This window comes from Empidonax traillii, unplaced genomic scaffold (genome assembly GCF_003031625.1).
Source record: "Empidonax traillii isolate 1590-97213 ecotype Southwest subspecies unplaced genomic scaffold, ASM303162v1 scaffold733:size745334, whole genome shotgun sequence".
NCBI classification, from domain to species: Eukaryota; Metazoa; Chordata; class Aves; order Passeriformes; family Tyrannidae; genus Empidonax; species Empidonax traillii.
In genome coordinates this window covers 560,506-581,177 of record NW_020955926.1, presented here as the reverse complement: position 1 = coordinate 581,177, position 20,672 = coordinate 560,506, and the positions used below count along the sequence as shown (strand labels likewise).

The 20,672-nt window shown below is 45.1% G+C and overlaps 1 protein-coding gene across 2 annotated transcripts in view; it reads left to right on the top strand.

The window, feature by feature from the left end:
- The window catches only part of ABTB2 (ankyrin repeat and BTB domain containing 2), a 111,233-nt gene that overhangs the window by 59,352 nt on the left and 31,209 nt on the right, over positions 1 to 20,672 (top strand). For both annotated transcript variants that reach the window (XM_027900475.1, XM_027900474.1), the window contains exons 3-4: positions 10,928 to 11,074; positions 13,614 to 13,824. In XM_027900475.1, the coding sequence (XP_027756276.1) occupies positions 10,928 to 11,074; positions 13,614 to 13,824 (358 nt within the window). The remainder of the gene's footprint in view (positions 1 to 10,927; positions 11,075 to 13,613; positions 13,825 to 20,672) is intronic.

Sequence of the window (20,672 nt, the reverse complement as noted above, 5' to 3'; positions counted from 1 at the left end):
CACCCTTTGTTTGTTGTGCCACTTCCCAGAGAACGAGGTGAGTGGAAGGGAGACAAATGATGCTGGGGGTTAAAGGATATAGAGTGTTACATGTTCCTAAAGACCCTGAAAACTTTTAGGAAAAATAAAATACATCCAAGATCAGGGTGCAGAATTGGCTCTTACTTATTAGACTGTTTCCCAGGGCTCTCCCATCCTTTCACAGATTTCTTCATCACAGTGTTTGTTTGTTTGTTTGTTTGTTTTTTTCTATTCCTTTTCCACCACCCTTCTTCCATGTATCTGTTTCCAGCCTCTCTGAGTCTCCTGTGTGCTCCTTTCCCCACCCTTTTACTGATGTATTTCTTTTGGGAAGAAAAGATAGTTCTAAAGTCAAATTTGAATTCCAAATAACTTTACATGGTGGAGCCACCTGGGTGTCAGATCCAAGTGATGCTCCTTATCTCCTATTCCAGTCTTTACTCCCATCTGTATTTTGCAGTTCCCAAAGTGGAGCTGCAGGGCAGTCTTGTTTTAGCCTTTACCAGCTTGTTCTAACAGAACAGTCTCTTATTCAAACTGTTCGATAATTTGGTGAAAGGAACAGAAAAGAGTATTCTTAGATAGCTGGGCCTCCCCAGATCTGCCTCTGCCATGGTTCTGGCTTTTGCTTTATCCCATGATAAATTTAAGAAACCTTCTAAGACATTATTTTCTTGGCAGTAATCAAAGCTATTAATATTGCTTCAGTATAGTGGTTAGATGCAAACAGCTGGATCCTAAAAGTGATTACTTCTGTGGAATGGGATTATTTATGTGGGATGGACCTTTGCTTTGTAAGTATTTCCATGCTGTGCATCTCTGCCTTGCAGCAGTGGAGATGCTGCACATTGCCCTCAGAGAGAAAATCACAGTGTAGACCAGCAAAGAACCAAGAAAAAAACAAAGATTATTTTATATGATAATGACTATAGAAGTTTTATAAACAGAGGTAACACTATGATAGTTTATTTATAAAAGAAAAAGTTTATTTATAAAAGATACTTATTTATAAAAGAAAAAAAGTTTTTCCAGCTGTTATTTTGCTGTCAGTGAAGGGGATCTGGTGCGTGGGTGTAATAAAGATATAAAAATATATTTTTAAAATAAAATGCAAGATCGAGATTCTAATTTTCATCCTCTACACAGTTGCTGTATTTGAAAACTGAAACGTGGTAGTGTTCCCAAATTCTTCAAAGAATCGTGGCCATCCTGTCTGAGCACTGTAAATATTGGCACTTTTATACTTATGAAAAAAAATTGCTGTTCTAGAATAAAAATACATGGCTTTTCTTCTGGGTTATAAAACAATGCTGGGGATCCATTAGAGTGGTTTCCTCACCGAGCATTCAGATCTTAATGTAAATGTCTATAAATAATACAGTGGCCACGGGATTCTTTTGAAAACAAGATTCAAAGAGGTACTGTTTGACCAGGGAGTGCTTGCTCAGGGCAGTTATATTTAGGGCTCTAATGGAAGTGTACAAGTTATGCTTTTTATACCAACTATAAATGGCTGCAACCAAGAGGCTTGGACTTTGAAATGCATTTGGCACTTATGCAACGAGAGAGAGAGAGGCCAGAGCCATGAAGGGGAGGAAAAAACCCCTCCAGCTTGCAAACATTGCCAAATTCTTACAGTGCTGCCACCCCTGAAGGGTGCACTCAGAAACAGATCTTGTTTGGAGCTGGTGTTGAGCCTTTAGAGGCCGAATCCTGAGTGCATAAATAGGTGATGGCGAACAAGAGAGATGGATTCAAATGCAGGGGCAGAGAGTAAAATAGGTGTTGGAAGCCAGGAAAGCCAAGTGGATGGTGTGAGATGGTCCTTCGGTGCCACACACGATGTGAGAAGCGGGCTGAAGTGTTGCAAAGATAGAGGGCAAAATTGGGCAGTGGGTGACTAAGTGGAATTCCTCGACTCCACTTCTCAGCTCCGAACAATTGGTCATTGTTGACAGGATCTCCGGGATGCTTTGATGGGAGGAAGCAGAAAGTTGTGAAATGCTGTCATTAGTAAGAGACTGATACGCTGTGTTCTGGGGGGGAAAAACTGCCAAGTACTTCCAAGTGTTTGTTTGAGGAAATTAAAAGAGGAATCGCTTCTGTCCTGGGATAGAATTGCAGCTCGTCTGTAGTGCCATGGAAATACTCCTCTAGAGCAAACCCTGCCTAATGGTGCTTGGCAGACACAAACATTCGTTATCTGTGTGGTGGAGGTTTGTGTTTGTCTTGTCCCAAAAGCTTGGACTGATACCGGGCTCGAGGCAGGTTTGGGGGCAGAATGACAGCGATTGTGATTCATGAACTGCTCATGCACGTAAATGCCGGTGTGAGCAATTCACTGCTCTGCAGCGATGATATTGGAGATTAAACCCCAGGTATCAAATCTACAATACACTGTCTGTGAACAGCCCAGGATACACCCACCTGAAGTTGTGTGTTGTCTGGCTGGTGACTCAGAACCTGAATCATTCCTGTCTGCAGGCAGGGGATGGATGTGCTCATCCCAGCGAGCCTCCCAGCCCTGCCCTCCTGAGGTCACACTTTATGGTCCCGTGGCTGCATTGTGTTTCACTTAGATAAAATTTCAATTTTATGTTGAGTGACAGATGCATATTTCACCCCGCCAAAACCCAAGCTGTGCAGCAGCCGACAGCTAGTGGAGACAGTCCTAAAGAGTTCCAGTCGTTCAGGAGCAGTAGGTTGGTTATTGCTGGGTCCCCATTTCCCCGTGGCTTTTTCAGAGTAAGCAGTTCTTATGACACTCTGATATTTGAAGTCATTAACTGATGTAATTGCAGCCTCGATGTTTATTATTAAGTGGCCACAGTTTCTAAAATTCTGTTTTAATGGCATGTTTGCAGCAGCCAGGGGATGCTGATGAGGAGATTTCATCGGGACAAGGGCTCACCTGGATAAAGAAGCTGCTGGGCAGAGGTCACATAGAGGGAGCTCTTCCAGCAGATTCCTTGGGAATAGCTGAGGAGGGATTGCATTGGGTTATTCTGGAATACGAAAAGGAACTGGGAGTGACAGAGGATATAAATTTACCCTGCTCTTTGTTTGGCAAGCACACAGCCATGGGATGTATAAATAGGAGAATTGAGGGCAAGCAGAGAGAGGTCATTATGGCACGTACAAAGGGCTCACTCAGACCACATCTGGGGAGCTGGGCACGATTCAAAGGCCATAGCACAGGAAGGACAGTGAACAACAAGGAATGGATTAGAAGAGGGTATTGTAGAGGCTAGGAGGGCTCTAGCTGGTGCCTGCAGTTGCTTCAGTCCCACTGGTTACACCAGATGAAGCTGTTTTTACTGGATAGGCACCTAAACTGTAGACTTCTAAAGAATTCTGTGGGAATGGAGAAGGTGATATAAACTTCTTCTCCCTGAGCTTTCTAATCCCCACAGCAATGCCACCAAAGGACTCTTGTAATTGCCCCTGTTTACCTGTCCTACCTCTCTCCCTCTTTAAAAAATAAGGTTTATCTTTTTAGCTTTCTTATATATATATATATATATATATGTTGTTTCTTCTTTATAATTTTTCATGGTGTTTATTCTGTGTTTTTCAGAATAACTGTCCCAGTATTCCAGTATTGCATCCACATCCAGATCTCTAGTGGGCTAAAATAATTTTGCCATTCTTAACCAACTCTCAGTTGGTTAAAGCTCCTCTTCTGGTACCATAAGCTCCACTGAGGTGCAGTTATGTACCGTCACAATATTGTGGCCTTTCATCTCGGGAGTAGCTGTGTCTGGGAGAGCTGTGGGATTGTTGGAGGTAAAAAGGGCCTTGTCAATGAAAGATGGATTGTTGCTTAGGGACAAAAAAATGTCCTGTTGGCACACCTGGGAAATGGGAACACTGCTGAGATGTGGAGCAGCGTGAAGGAGTGAGATGATAATGAGAAATGAAGCAAGAACCCTTAACAGCAATGAAGCAATATCCCTGTTTTCCAGATAAGCTGGGACACAGAGATAAAGTGGACTGGTCAAGGTTTACCCAAATGGTTAATTCTAAGTCTTCCTCCTGTTGGCCCACAGTCATTTTTTGGCACAGAATTCTGGGTTTGTATTTCTTTCACAGTGTTCCTGATCTATTTATACCACGCCTCATAAAACTTTCCCTGTTTTGTTCGTTGATATTTATAGCTCATTATGGGGTTTTCTCTTTAGTTACTGGAGCCTGAAAACAAGACCCCTAAAAACATGGTTTTGTTGATAATTTGGGGATTTACTGATACTGATATTATTGTAGTGTGGGTCTCTACCTGTCCTTGGACCCTGTGTGGAAGATCCAGTGCCTGGAAAAACCACACGTGCCAAATTCTAATGGATCAGCCTAATTTTAGGCACACACGCTCCTTGTCCAAAGTACTTGTGGACATCACACCAGGAAGCATTTACTGGTCATGTTTACAGGTTATATCTCAAAGGTCTTTTATGATGACATATAAAATAGGAAGCGTAGTTCAACAAAACCAGACTTAACCCTCACCATCATTCCATTTATTTCAAATCTTGGATCCAGGCTGTGGGAGCGGGGTTGGCCCCTTTCTGATGGCAGAGGGATTCTGAACTGGCAGGTTTGGGCTTTGCAAAGGGCTGGTTCTGACGCACAGAATCCGTAGCCGCCTCTTTTCCTTTTGTCTGTGCTTCTCCATCTAGGAACTGGGAATGAGGACAGTCATTGTGCTGTGTTTCTTGGCAGCCATCACAATGTAAGCCAAGGATTTGCTCCCCTGTGCTCATGTTCAATTAACTGCTTGGGGCCAGGCCAGCTTAGTGGTTGTCCAGAAGCCCACAGGGATATGAAGTGGGATTAATGACTCAGGAAACACTGACTCGGTGCTCAACCAAGGCCTTTCTCCTCCATTTGGAGTGATTTGCAATCCCATATATCACAGCTGGATTCAAATAGAATACAGGCACTTCCTACCTTTTTTCCCTCCAGCTTCCACCATTTCCACAGCAAAAGGGAGGCAAAATTGTTGAACGTTTCCAAGTATGGGATGAAGACAGGGACAGTGAGTTACTGATGACTAAGGAGGCATTTCAGTGTTTGTGGGGAGTGTTCCTGGGCTCCTGCCCTTTCCCTGGAAGGGCAGTTACTGTGAACTGTGAGCTCCACTGTTTTCCCTGCTTTTGGACCTCAGGGTGCAGTGCCCCAGGAAAAAGGGATGGTGGGTTTGAGAGTGCTGAACAACTCCACTGTGGAGTGTTGTGGTGCTTCAGTCCGGCAGTGCTTTTGGACACTGAGCTGCAGGATGGGCCAGGCTGTGTGCATTAATCAGCATATTTTTAATAACACTCCTGAAGTCCAGGCAGACCACAGTTTGTTAATTTGAAGAGGACATTGTCTATCTGAGCAGTCAGTCCAAGACTGAGGACCCCAGATCTGTCCAGAAACGTTCCGTGAGGACATCAGCTCTGCAAAGGAGAGGTCCAGTTGAGCACTTGCAGAAGATTTAAAGGTCTTCCCTCCTGCTTGAAGCTCCTCCCTCCTCTGCTTTTCCTCCTGGTTCCAGTTACACAATTCCTGTTTAATGTGGACACAGATATAAGGAACTGTGTGCTGACAAACTGAGAGAGATGCCTGCCTGCCCTGTAGCAGGAGCCACATTATTTTCCTATATGTTAGCAATTACTTGCGTTGTTTCTTGATCACAAGCCTTTCTCACAATCTGGAGCATGGCTGGAGTTGATTATAGGGCCTGGTGTGTTTAGATTTGAGGGGGTTCTATTAGGAACACTTCGGTCGCTGTTTGATGGAGAGGTGGGGAGAGTTTGTTTATGTTCTGTCCAAATGATCCCGTCTCATTCCATAACTCAGAGGAGGGCTGAGCTTTCCTGGCAGCAGTAGGTCAGCGAGAGGAAAACAGAGCTCCAGGAACTGGCATTAATTCCTGGTGGTGCTCCGTGCTCAGAGCTGATTGGCAAGAGGGAACTGCAGGGCATTGTGCTGTGTGGTGGAATGGGGAAGGGAGAACAAGGAGAGCCTTGAATGCTCCTTGCCATGAGGAACTGCAGGACTTTGTGCGAGGTGACAGCCACCCCGGTGTCATGGCCAAATTCCAGCGTGGGAACAGCAGCTGCAGTGGATGGGCCCGTTGGAGTCGGTGGGATTTGGCCATTCCGATTCAGTGCAATCAGGTCACCACCTTCAAAATGTTGGCCTTCCAAGTCCCAGCTCAGTTCAGTGGGATCAGCTGCCATTCTCACCCCGTGGAATGTTCCTGGTGGAATTTATCACGAGCCAAACACTGCAGAAACACACCAATGCTGGAGACCAGTTTTTCTCACTCGGTTCCCTGATACATTTTTCAAGCATACTCACAGCAGTTCTCATTTCACATATGGGGCTTTTAGAAACAATTTATCACGTATGGAGGTGATCCGGAATTTTCCAAAGGCTTTCTGGTTCATTTGGCCAAATAGGTACTTTTGTTCCTGCTGTTGTAATTTGTATTATGGAAGTGTTCAGTAACAATCACCGCTGATGTAACTGCCATGAAAACACAACACACAGAGAATCCTTGCCAAAAAAACCTGGTTTTATTCTGGCCAAAGGGAGAAATCGATACACATTGTATTGTCTCTTTATGGACTTTATTTGGTATATTTAAAAAAAGAAAAAGGAGTTTTTCTGTGGCAGTAATTTATGGTGTAAACCCCTATCCTAATTGTATTCCTGATCTTTTGCCTAATCTGTCCTGATTACAGCCAGTGCATTTCTGAAATAGGGGAGTCAGTACTGTGGGCAATTTCCATGAGGAATCCCAGACAGCAGAACTCAAGTGCTTTCCAAAAGCCAAGTCTCCTTGGCCCTTTGCCACTTGTGAGTGGCCCCATCTTAACCTCTAGACATCAGAGAAGTGTTTGAAAGCCATCAAATGGCTGATGAGTTAATCACTGGGAGGGTGTCTGCCAACATCAAGGGTTCAGATGAGAGAAAGGCCAGAGAAAATCATTCCAGCAAGGTAAAAATCATGGAGAGTCCTTCTGTCACGAGTGTAACGTGCAAACAATGGGAAGTGTGAAGGTACAGTGGGTAGTTGGAAAGTCATTTGAAATAAGGTTTTTAGACATTCAAACCTGAAAATAAAATTCAGGTAAAATTCTGCATTTACTTTACTGTGACACCCAAAGAACAGAACCAGCTCGGGGAATCACAGAGTTATGGAATGGTTTGGGATGGAAGGGACTTTAAAGATCATCCAGTTCCAAAGCCCCTTCCATGGGCAAGGACACCTTCCACCCAGGAGTTTTGCCCAGCCCTGCTTGTGGGAGTTCAAGCCAGAGCTCTCCCCAGAGCTGCTGCACCTCCTGACGCAGAAAGATGTCCAAGAGTGTGAACAGACTTTTCCCTGGACCTTGCTCAGACTGGAAACATTTTCAGTTGCTATTAAAAAGCATCAAATTACAGACAACAATTTCAAACTCTTCGGGTGAGCAGAATAATTTGAATTTAAGGAACTGCTTAACTGGAGTTTCACCCAGTCGTGACTGCCTTTTTAAGATGGTTGGCAGCAAGTGCTCATGAGCAGGTTTCATATTTAACTGAGGCAGAATAAATATGCCTTTATTTCCAGCTGCTGTTTCAAAGCCTGTGGAAATATGAGAAACAAATTGTTAATCTAGAATCACACCAATCTAGAGAGGTGAATTCTCAGCTCCTTCTGCTGAGGTTTGAGCTAAGCCATGCTCAAATTAATAGATTAAGTAACTCCCTAACTTCACCCGGGCTTGGATCCTATGCTTGAAATATTAGTTAATTGGAAAAAAAAAAAAAAAAAGTGTCCAGAATTCCAGGATACAGCCAGGGATGCGTAGGACATACAACACAGAGTGAATACTGTAAGAGCAGTTCGTTCCTGCAGTGTGATCATGTGCTATTTCACATTGTTGTTTTATGGGGAAAACATATTTCTGCAAGTCAGGAAACAAGTGGGCAGTTTGAAGGTTTGATTTCAAACAGAGAGTGTTTTGACGTGGATTGATTTATTTCAATTCTAGTTTTGCTTATTTAGCCAGTCGTGATTAAAGCAGTGGTTCCATAAATTCAGAAATGTAGGAATGTGAATGTCAGACAGAAACTGCCCCTGTGGTTTATACCATTGTGACACCTTTTGACTGCAAATTCCTTGGTTTGGGAGGCAGGAGAGCAGGATCCACTGTGTGGGGTGTAAATAGTCATCACAAGGTAGTTGTCTGCTATCAAACAACTATTTTTATTTGATGTAAATGATTGAGTCCTGTTCCTAATTATCATACCAGTGGACAAAGCTCGTCTGCAAATGTCTTTGTGCCTGAATTTCTGATCTGAAGAGCAAAGATGATGCTTTTTCAGCTCCACTGGAAGTGTATGCAGAGAGGAAATCCTGATCAGGGTGCTGCAAGATGTTTCTAACCCACAAGTAGAGTTTAGTCACATTGTCTCTGTCTCATAGTCAGTTTTGGGAGGTGTGACTGCTCGTACCTATCAAGACCTGTCAGACATGGGGAGTCTTTGAAACCTTATGTGATGAGGGCCTGATTCATCCCCCTGCCGATCCCAGGGAAAATTCCCGGTGGCACCATCAGGCTTTGGCATGTGCCCCAAGCCTTGGTAACTTCCTTACAACATTCTGAGGATGCTCCTCAGCTGATAACAACATAAATCTCATCCAGGACCATCTTGTGTGAGTCGTTTTTCCAGAGGTAAATAAATCCTCGCTGTTTCCTCACACCACCTGGCAAAGTGTTAACTGAAAAACTGAGAAAATGCTGTGGTGTCTGGGAGCCAACTTCAATCCCTTTGCAAATCTTTATTTTTAATTCCTTGTTAGAAAACAGAACCGCCTGGAACTGGCTGGCAGAGAAAATGTGCCCCATTTTTCCCCCCACTAATGGAACTGCCAGTTTGTGTTTTCTCCTCTGTAGAATTATGTGCCTCTATTTGAAAGTTTTGACAAATCAGTCTATTTTCATTCTCCCTCTGCCATAAATTCAATCCATATGCCTTTCAAACATCCTTTCATAGCTTTGGCATGGAAAAGGAAGTGGCTTAGGCTCTGTGTAGTGTATTTAAAGCAAGCTCCTCTAGTTTGCATGCATCACTTCTGGTAGCTCTTAAAGCCTCAGCTTCCTAATTATTCAGGTTAAGAGGGCACTGGCAGAGTGTTCTCCATTAACTAACAGTGATGTACAGTGAAGAAGCACAAGAGGATAAATCATTCCCTTATTCTCATAATGTCCAGGAAGTTTTTGATGCAGCCCTTGGCTTCGCCACCGAGCAGGATGCGAAGAGGATGTGAAAAGGGTAGGAGAGATCAATGCAGCAGAAAATCTCAAAAGAAAACATCAAGACAAAGAAACAAAAGGTCTTGTACAATGTGCTGCCGTTCCTCTGGCGGGGTTTTGTTGGACAAGAATACCCAGCCCCGGTGAGACAGGAGGTCACTGCCACGGGAGCAAAGGATCTCCACATCTGAGACCGGGCTGGGGTCGGGAGGTGAAGGGTGGAAGGAAATGTGGGTCCAAGCTGCAATGGATTGGTGTGGCTGTGCATGGATCAAAGGTAAAGAGCAAAAATACAGGATGCAGCAGGGTAAGAGCACAGGCAGTGGTGGCTGTTAGCATCCCTGTCTGAAATCAGGGAAAAGTTGGGCCGGGGGTGTTGCTGGAATTGCAGGATGGATCTGTAATTAAAAATGGGGCAGCAGTCACACACAGCTGAGAGTGTGGCAGCAGCAAGGGCACAGGAATACTGGCTGAGTGACTGCAGGCAGATTTTTGGAGTCCACACACCCTGTGGATGCAGTGTCACGCTGGGTTTCATCTGATCCACCCCAGGGTCACTGTCCCACCCCAGCTCCCATCACAGACCCAGCTCCCTGTCTCACACGAGCTCCAGAGGTCACATTCCCCCTTCCCTATGCCACACTGAACAGTCTTGTGGCCAAAAGGCAACAAAATTCAGCTGGCCAACTGGAGGAAAAACTATTCAGCTAAGGGATATCTGGGAGGAAAGCAGGGAAGGAATATTTTTCTTTGATCTTTACGTTGCACTGAGTTGCATTGTGGCTGCAGATCTGCCATGGTCAGCCAAAGATAAGGGGTGAGAAAGGTGACTTGGGGAAAGTGAATGAGTGCCCCTGTTAGAGACTGTCTGCATGAGCTGTAGGAGTGTGCACAAAGTAGGATGGGGTCCCAACAACAACCAACAAAACTGACTGCAAATCCATCAATGACTGCATAGTAATGCATGCAAGAAGAGGAGATGGAAGGAGTGTGTGTGTGGTAAATGCATGTGTGCAATATGATTATCTTCTGATCTCTCTCTCTCTCACACAGGGGTCATTTCTAGAGATGAAAATATAACCTCAACACTCGTGGGCGTCGCTTGGCTTACCCAGGGCTTTGCACATGTAGAAACCACAGGCTGAGCACTTGAAACTGCAGTGGCAGGTTCAAAGGGCTGGCACAGCCCCTGGTTTTGTTTGCAGGGTTGCAGAGATTTCAGCTACCTGAAGTGGACTCGAGGCTATTCCCCATCTCTCCAGATCAGGCCCCTGCATCCCACAATCTGCATACAGCTGTTCCCCAGCCAGCTGCGTGTGCAGCAGGGCTGTTGTGTAAACAAGAGTGGAGACTTCACCAAAGCTTTTCATGTAGCTTTATCTCAGCTGCAATTTGTTCTGAGCTTTTAAAGGCTGGAGAAACACCCAGCCTCGCTCCCCAGGGCCCGCTTCCCCCCGTTTCAACCGGCCCAAGGGTATTTATGGTGCCGTTTGATTTTCTTTGAACTCGTCAGAAGAACTCAGGTCCCCCGAGAAAGGTGCCGAGTTCTCCTGGAGGGACTTGCTTTGGCACACCTGTAGCTTCAGTTCTAACAGCTCTGTTGTCTGCTCTTGCCCCAGGTGTGCTGTCCCTCCCTGCCTATTTCAGCCCCTACAACGACGGCTCGGTGTGCAGCGACGGCCGGGCCGACGCGTATGCCCAGCTGGAGCTGCGGACCCTGGAGCAGTCCCTGCTGGCAACGTGTGTTGGAAGCATCTCTGAACTGAGTAAGTTCTGGCTGCAATCAGCCACAGGTTTCTTTCAGCAGAGCAGAGGAGCCAGCCCCTCCTCTGAGGTCAGCGGGAGCGTTGCCATTGTTGACAGCGCGAGCAGCGTTTGGCTGACGTGGGGGAAGATTTAATTGTCTCGTGGTGCTGTTTATGAAAATCAGCTTGTTTCATTAGTCTGCTTTATATTTAATTCACCTGGAGATGTAGAAGATGTGGCTTTTCTGGCCTTTTGGTAGTGGTGTTAGTGCCAGCTGAAGATGGATGCTCTTGCCTAGATGCCTCTGGAGGAGTTCTTGCACATCTGTGAAGCACCTCCCTCAGATGGCAAAGAGGGTTCTCTTTGTTAGTCTTTCTGCTGTGGAAATGTCAAGGGTGCAGGATATTCGAGGAAAAGCTTTTTGGTTACTTAAAAAACAAAAAGTGGAGGAAAAAAAAATCCGAGAGCACTTGGGTAACGAAAACTCGTTCAAACCCTTCTTTCTTTTTCCTTCGTGCTACGCAAATGAAATGTTCCATTCCTAGAGTGCTCACAAAACCCCTTTAAAGTAAACAAAAATGATTTGTGTTTTCCTGGTCCTGCTTTTCCCTTGCAACGTTTCTGCTGGCATCACTCTCTTAGCCTGCACCATCTGAATGCTAATGAATGTCAGGGCCAGCAAGGAGCTTGTGGGTTTCACCATTTATTTTGCAACCTGCCTTAATTTGAGGTTTTCAAATTCCTTTAACACACCTCTATTTATCCTGGAACACAAGAGAACGTTTGTAGCAAGGGCCTGAGATTGAATACAGCTTCCTCTCTCCCTCTCTTCCCCCATCCCTGCCTTGGCCAACTTGGTCAGTACATCCAGTGAATAGATCTTCTGATACAGTTGCCTACTTTTTTTTTTATTTCTTTTAAATGTTGCTGCACACTGCCAGAAAAATAGAGTGAGTGTGCAAAGCAGAACGAACGTTACTCTGAGCTGAATATTTGAATTCCAGATGCATTTCTGCTATAACTGCACAGACTTCTGTGTTAGCACCAGCACTGGAGGATTCATGATATTCTCGTAAAATGTGCAGATCCTGGAGCTACTGGAGTGGAAAGGCAGGGTTCTTAGAAGGTTATTTTAATTCTGAAGTGGGTCCTTAAGCTGAATGTGCTGTACAACAAACGAGTGGCACGGCTTTGGATTGCAAAGTGAGATTTTTAATACTCCATTGATAACATCATGTTTAGACAGAGTAGCTTTGTGGGAGTTCTCCTGTGTAACAGCAGAAGCCCATGGGTTCAACCAGAGTTTGGTTGGCAAATTGAGTGTATTGCTGTTAGATATTAATGAACAAATAACACCTTCCCAAGGATTTCAGAGGGAGGTGTTACTAATTCACAGCTAAACTCAGGGCGCCTTCTCAGGAACCAGCTTTGTGATGGGGAGACTATTTCAGTTCCATCCTTTCCCACTATTGTGACTTTTGGACACAATAGGGTAATGTTTCCTGTGAGAGTTTTAGGGGACTGTAAAACATAAAGCTATAGAGGATTCTCCCAAGGAAAAAATAGATCCTAGCTAAGTATAGTAATCTATAGTAATAATTCAGCTCCCTGTAGCCACACTGCTCCAAGATGTAATGTCTGAAGCTTTGAAAAGGTTTTTTAGATTTTGTAATGCACCAGAATACAGAGAGAGTAACCAGGATGTGCACAAAGCAAGGTTATTACACAAAGAGCAGATTTGAGGTCATTGCTTTGTGAACTTTTTAAAAATCTGCAGTCTTAAAGTCCTTTCTGAGTGAAACTTTGTAATACAGGTCACCTTCTTTCAGGCCTCCTCAGGTCCACCACGCTCCAGCATAAAGGCAGGTTGGCTTGAGGTCAAAGACCAAGAGGACTGAGAAGCCCAGAAAGTTCCTGGATTAAGCTTCTCACAAGGCTCAGGAGCAAATTTCTGGCACAGCTTGTGACGAGCAGCGTGATAAAGATTGGGTTTTTAATGCAAGAGTCAGGTCTTGTTATGCTGGAGAAACCTGCAGCTACAGTGAGAATGAGAGCAGCAGATCCCTCAAAGAAGGAGTTTCTGTGTTGAACATAATGTCATTAATTTGTTTCAAGTTCCTGGGCAGGAGGGTAGAACAGCATGACCCAGTTGGAAGAGATGGGAGCAACCTCATAACGGGAATGAGAGTAAAGTATTTGTGTTGGTGCTGCTGGCTTTGCCCTGGGAAAGCTGCTGCTCCCAGGACGTTTTACTAAGTTTTTGTAGGCAGGCAAGAAACTGGTATATGTGGGTGGAAAGAGGGGAGAACCAGCACTAAACCAGAAAACTCGGTGTAAGGCTGTTGTTCTGAATGTGTGGGGACCGAGTTTCATTTCATGTTTTCCAGGTAACAGCTTGTCATCTGAAGGTCAGTTCAGTTTCCCGTGCAGCAACCTGCAGAGTGGCAGCCTGGGGACAGGCCTTGGTGTGCACACAGAAGGCATTTATCTTAGCTGAGAGAGGAGGTGTTTAGGTCAAAAAGAGCCCTTTAAAAGAACTGTGTTTCCCTCTCTGTGCAGGTGATTTGGTGTCACGGGCGATGCACCACATGCAGTGCTTGAACACCGTCCGGCCCGGGATGAGCCCCGTGCGGCAGAGCCGGCAGCAGCAGCCCATCTCCTGGTCCCCTGACGCCCTCCACACCCTCTACTACTTCCTACGCTGTCCCCAGATGGAGTCCATGGAGAACCCCAACCTCGACCCTCCCCGGATGACCCTGAGCAACGAGCGGTGCGTAAATCACTCCGGCCTCGGTTGTTGTGGGATCGGGCTGAGGAGGGGTTTTTCCCCTTTTTTAGGTTTTTCCCCTTCTGTAGGGTAACTGTGTGGGCAGCTCTGTGGGATGCTACCTGTCAGGCATCAGTTATTCCTGCAGTGGGGCCAAGTTTGCGAGGCCTTGGAAGCGGAGCTGGAAAGTGAGCTGTTTCTTTGTGCAGTCTTTCCGAGCGAGGCACTCGCTGTGTGCTGCCAACAGGGCTCGTCTGGAGGCCTTGCCAGAAGCGCGTGTGGTTGCCTGCGGCAGGAAAGACCTTACCAAAGAGAATGTTACCTTCTGAATGGCGCCAGTCAACAATTCATCGTTCTGGGGAAGAGCCGCGTTTGCCGGGGAGGGGGTTTATGGAGGGATTTATGAACATCCCTCTCAGGGATTGCTCCAGCTGATGCCCTGTGTCTGGTGCGGAAAGGAATCTGGATAGGAAGGCAGTAACTAAACAGAGAATGCAGTGGGTCTCCCTGCCTCCTGCCAGCACCGTGGCTGGCTCTGAAAGCAGGCCCATTATTGGAGTGGTCAGAAGTTTTCCAGAGGGACGTTTCTTCTGCTGGAAAGCTCCCTGGTTTCCTTCCTGCCCAGCTCCTTGGCAGTCTGCCTGACAGGCTGGTGGCAGAGGAGAGCTGAGGAGCCCCTGCAGCCCTGGCCACAAGCTGAGTTCCTTGACAGGTCAGGCAGCTCCTGCTCTCCAGCTGCATTCTGCAGGGAGACCCGTTCCTGACTCCCTTCCCCATTTCCAAGTGCATATCCAAGTTCCTATTTATCTCAGAAATCCTAAATGGGAAATTCTCGTTCCCAGGTATCCGTTATTTATGCTACCTTGCTCTTTTGATGTCCTTTAGCCTGCTGGACATCATGTTGAGGGAAGGCTGTATCCTGCCCCTTCCCAAAAGCAGAGTGGTTGGGAAGTTTCCTGGTGTGTTGAGGTGCTGGAGCCTGGGAGGGGAGGCCACACTCACAAAACAAAAAAGCAAGGTGCTTGTTGGACAGGTGAGCAGGGAAAGGAGAACATCTCTGCAGCTTTGGAAATAACATGGTTTCTTCTTCCCATCTTGGGCTTCTCTCTACTCAGCCCCAGCTTCTAAAACTACGGTGAAATCACAGTAACACACAAATAAGTAATGACAAAGGTAAAAAAAAATTGTCCTTTTCTTTGATCCTCCCCTAAAATCTTTTCAAAAAGAGCAGGACTCCACGGAGAGGGAACTGGTGTACACATATGAAGAATCAAGAGGAATTAAGTGAAGTTGAGGAATAGAAAGAGGCAGCTGCATAACTCAGAGCCCGTTGGGAGCTCAGTTTTTTGGGCTTACCCACTTTAATCAGATGTCCTACCTAGTGCAAGACTGCCTATTGTGCATGTTTGCACTCTGTGTAAAAAAATCGCTTTCTATGAGGCCAGATTGTCCAAAGATGTTTCCACAATTGTACAGCTGAAGCTGCTGAACGGTTTGCACCAGAAATAGAGATTAGGCTTTCTATTTTGTGTCCTTTTCAGGACTCTCAGTGTGATGATGTTACTGCAGCTACTTGTTTTGTACACTGAGGACAATAAATGAGTTAAATCAGGAGCTCAGTTATCTCTCCAATTGCTCCCAAACAATGCTCTTCACATGGTTCACCGGAGATTTTTTGGAATGTGGGCTGCAACTCTATTCTGTTTTCAAATCCAGACTAGATCCTGTGACAGCTGGTGTAAGGGAAATTTCTGCCATTTTTTACTGACCAGTACTTAGCTGTAAAGGAAATTAAAGAGGATATATTAAAATGGAGCAAAAAAAATTACATTAGGGGAAAAAAAAAACTGGAACTGAGCACTATCAGGTTAAAGGACTGGCTTTGAGAGGTTTTTGAAAGCTGGAAATGAAATTAATATTGCTTGGTATGCCAGGATTGAACATCCAACCCTGCCTTTCATTTGCTCCGAGGTAGATTTATCTGTGTCTTACTGTGTTGAGCACTGGACAGGTTATTTATATAAATATTCCTATTATATAAATATTCTTAGTCTATAAATATTGCTGGCAGCACTTTGCAGAGGAGGTGTTTTAGTCATCCCTGGCTGAAGAGGAGGGACAGTGGAGGCTGTGAGTGAGATGCTGGGCTCGTGGCACGAGGGGTGAGGGCACTGATTCACCTGATGTGACTTGGCAATGCTGGGCAGCCTTTTCTTCTCTCCTGAGCTGTGCTAAATCAGCTGCAAACTCGGCACTGCTCTTTTGTGTGTTTGTGCTGGCTCTCTGGAATATCCCTGTTCTGTGCACAGCAGTTCCAGTTTGTTTCCTGCTGGAAAAAATCTGTCACAAACCAGAGCAGTGACACTGAGCTGTTCTGTGTTTGCTGGTGCTTCAGGTGCCTGGATAAATCTATAAATCTACTGAACATTGACATGAAATTTAGCAAAGAGGGGTGGCTGTGAGAGCTGCAGACTTGGTAAAACCTTATTTTGAGAAAGTCCACCAGCCACGTTGATTCAGTGGAAGGAACTGCAGTTGTTCATCCAGAGGCCTGACAATCTGCTGTTTATTTTGGCTCTCTGCTGTCTGTGAGCTTTCTGTGTTTCACACTGTGATGCAAAGTGCTGTGAAAATCATAGCACTGAAGGGTCTGCAAGGTCTTCAGCATGAAGGCAAACACAGAATTCAGCTCTGAAACCACACCCAGTGGGGGCTGTCATAAAGAACTTGAAAAATCTTGCCTAGCTTCTGAGTGTATCCTGCAGCAAAGTGCATGGGGTCTGAAAACAGACACACTGCAGAAAGGTGTTTAAGGCACCCCTTACACAGGCACAGTGAGTAAAACCAGTTTAAAATGGTGTTTATCCATGCTAAGCACCTTGGCAGAAGTCCTGAGGTGACAGAGCTGGAGAGTCCTGCAGCACTAGGGTAGATGGAGCCATCTTTGTTTCAGTCTCCAATATGTGAATGGTTTGGGATCCCAATAGACTGAAACTCTGGAAAGTTTGTTGTGGTGTTGGTTGTGATACCTCCAGATGAAGATGTTGAAGCAGGAGGAGGAGAGGAGGCAAAATCAGAGAGAAAGCACTCAGGTATCTTAAGCAAAACATTAAACATTTCCAAAGTGAATGCAGCTGTATGATCGAGCCATGGCCCACTTAGAACCCCAGAATGACCTTATTTGCTGGAGGGACAATAAACCACCTGCTGTTTGATGTCAGATGGGCCACCTGAGGAAGCGTTTTGCAAAGACAGAGTGCCACTTGTGCAATATTTTGGCAAAGGAATTAGACCCTGAGGTGAGCCACGAGCTGCTCTGCTCACTGAGGATACACCTGGGTGCCTGAAGGCTCAGAGGTTTTTGGTGTCATCAGAGCACATCTGTCTGTGCTGCTGCAAAAAAGTGGCTCTGCTGGGCAATAAGATATCTTGATTTTCTCTGAAATCTTAGTCTGTGTTGTGTCAGAGGTCAAAAAATGTGGTTTTGGAACACAAGGAGCAAGTAGACACGTGGCTGTTCCTGCTCTGGGATTCTTCCCATCGCTTATGTCAGGCTGGCTGGGTTTGGGAGCACTCCACAGCCTGAGATCATGTTTGCTGGGATTGTTTGAGATACTGGGACTTGACAAGAGCCATCCAAAGGCAAACGAAGTTTCTTTCTCCTTTTTCACTTTTCCCAAGTGGAACCTAAAGCTTTTGGTTTATTTTTAATGGTGTGTCGAGGCAAGAATGCTCTCACAGCGATGCTTGTCTTGGGGAGTGTTTGTCTGCCCCCACAGAGCCCAAATCCAGGCCAATATTCTAGTTTCATTTGACAGCTGGGTGGACTTGTCTGCCCTGGGTAAATTGACTTGGCCAGGATAGTGGTCCAACCCTTAAAGCTGGGAATGGACACCAGTGATTGTCCTCATCTTGGTCTCTTTTTGGTTTCGTGTGCCTACAGCATTTATTGTAGGAAACCCAGCGTGATCTAATAGCCAAGAACAGGCAAAAAAGTTGGATCCTGCTTCCTTGTGTAGCTGATTATCTGTGGTCTTGGTAGGCTGAGCTTCCTCCCCTTCCAGCTACCCCTTTCAAAAACTCTGAACTGTGTTTTTCTATTGTTGGTCTGTAGAACATTCTAAAACTAATTCCAGGCTTGTGCATCAGTGCTCGTGGATCCAGCCATGTCAGGCCTTTCCCAGCTATCCCTGTGGCAGCTGTGCCAAGTTCCACATGTTGTCTGAGTTTGCTGGGGCATTATTTTATTCCAAACATCAGGGAGTACAAAACAATTTGCATCAGCAGAAGCACACAGACTGTACCCATCTGACTCTGTCAGTGAAAATCCAGTAAAACACTAGGGAAATTCCAGAGCTGATGGAGGATTTGTCAGCTGCCAACAACAGTAAAATTTGGGGCTTGCCAGTTTGATGGAAATTCACAGCTCTTCAGCTGGAAAAGCTGTGGACACTGCAAGAAACCAACTGCAGTCACACAGGGGCCACCTCGTGCTGTTTGCCTCGTGCAGGCTCCAGATTTGCTGCTTTTTTGGGGAAGTCTGTTTTGGGATGTGACTGTAAACAAACCTGGGCTCACTCAGCTTCTTCCTTGCCACAGAAAATCCTTCAGGAAGGCTGCTGCTCATCCTGCTTTCAGCTGGAAGGCTGCTGCTCATCCTGCTTTCAGCTCAGTGCCTGCTCTTACCTACAAGGTTGAAAAATGACCTAAATTTGTTTCTGCTTCCAATAGGAGTCTTCCTGTTGCATCTGTTACCTCACATGATCCTTGGGTAAACATGCAAACCATATTTTTCAGTAGAGTCAAGCTGGAAAATGCCTCCTCCTCTGTGCCACGTTAGCTGGGCAGGAGGAGGAAGGAGCTGAACCATCTCCTTGGGTTTTCTCTCTGTGGAGTATTTCCAGCAGTATTTCAGCTCTGAGACATTATTTATTGGGAAAGGATGAAAAATGCATCTGATTCTGAAGGAAGAATAAAAGACTGTAGCCCTTCCATGCAGTTTTTGAGTGCTCTCTGCTCACATGCTCTGTTCTTCCAGTACTCAAGCTGCTGATTTAAAACATCCTTGGCTGGAACACTTGATATTTTTTGTCTTGTGGTCTAAAATCTAAACCTACTTTGGCTGACACAGAAACCAGAGTTGGGCCTAAATTAATCCTTCTGTCACAATCCTGCCCAAGCAGGATTTATTGATTGATTGCTTGATTGATTTGCAGTGGTTGATTCAAATAAAGAGCTCCTGTGCCATGGTTTTTTCTGAATCCCCAGTGACCATCTTCCTCATCAGATTTCCTACATTTCATGTTTTGAAAAAAACACTACTTTGCTCTTACCTATTTCCTATTTACTTGATGATTTCTGGGTGCATCATAAGGAGTAATTAGAGCCTTCAGCTCCTTCCTTTGTGCTTTGCTGCCTTCTTCCCCTGTGTCTGGAAAAATACCTGGCACAACTGAATGTTCCTTCTGGAATTGCTTTGAGACAGGAGTGATTTGGCTGTATGGATCAAATTTATCCAGCAGTATTAATCTATTATTAAAGCAAATAATAATATAATAATAAGTTATTAATGGGAAGTGCCTCCAAAAAGCCTTGCTCTGTGTTCCACGGGCATCCAACTGGCAGAAAAGGAAGGGAAATCAGGAATGAGCTGCAGAGCCTGCTGCTGAGGGCTGGGTTTGAGCTTCATTCCCAGCATCACCGAGAGGCATCACTGATTTCAGAACTGGTTAAGGCTTTCCAGGACAAATCTCTTCTCCAGCTGGATGTTTCCAGACTCTCCCTGATCTGTCATGAGGTTCTTTTTTTCCCCTCCTCTACTCTTTTTAACTGCAGGTTTATGGAATTTTATGAAGTGTAATAGTTACATCGTTGTCTGTCTTTTAGATTTATCTGTGGCCTAGCCTTTCCTAATTCAAATTTAATGTATTTATGTCTGAATTCTTGTATTTTACAGCCCTATCCTATTGTTTCCATGCAGTATCAGGGACAGAACTTGATACACTCGGTTCAGTGAGCTGTGCCTTTGAAAAGGTCTGCAATAAAACAGGTTCTGGGGTCGCTTGTCTGAGAGATCTGAGTGTCTTTCCATTCTGTCTGCAGCTGCCTCACCAGACAAAAATAGGTGTGTAGGAATAATAAAAGTAAACCCTGATCCAGTTATTTGCCTTGGGAGAGCACGATCACACACTCATATTTAATATGAGTATTTAAATCCACTCAGAATATCCCTGAAGTCAACAGGGAGATCACAGAAAGAAGTATCAGTGGTGGGCAAATTCCAGTCCCATCCCCATGCAACACTCCATTGATTTTATTTTTTTCCCCAAAAGCTATTTTGATATAAATATAGTGATTAAATACAGGGGAACAGAAGCCTTACATTGAACTGTGCCATTGCTTGTGCAGAGGGGACCAAAAAAAAAAAAAAAAGCATCTGTTTGCTATTGGTGAAAGATCAACTTAGTAGATTTATTAGAAGAATAAGAAGGTTATAAAAGATAAGGTCAACTTTCTCCACCAGCACTAAGGAGGGAGGCTGTAACCATGTGTTTTTCAGACTTTGGGCAGTTAATATGTGATGTCATTGTGGTTTTGAGATGCTCATTCACAAGGAAGATGGAGTGAGTGGCCCTGTTCCAGAGGCCAGTGAGCTGCAATCAACATGTACCTATTGACTGAAATTGCTGTTCATTGGCAGTGCTGCTCCTGACCTTAGACCAGATAATCTGTTTGCTGAGCCTGCACTGAACTGCTGCAATATATTGAATATCTTCCACGCTTTTAAAAATTGAGAGCACATTTTAAAAAGAGGAGTCAGTAGCTTTATTTGTCGGCGTTTTTGATGAGCA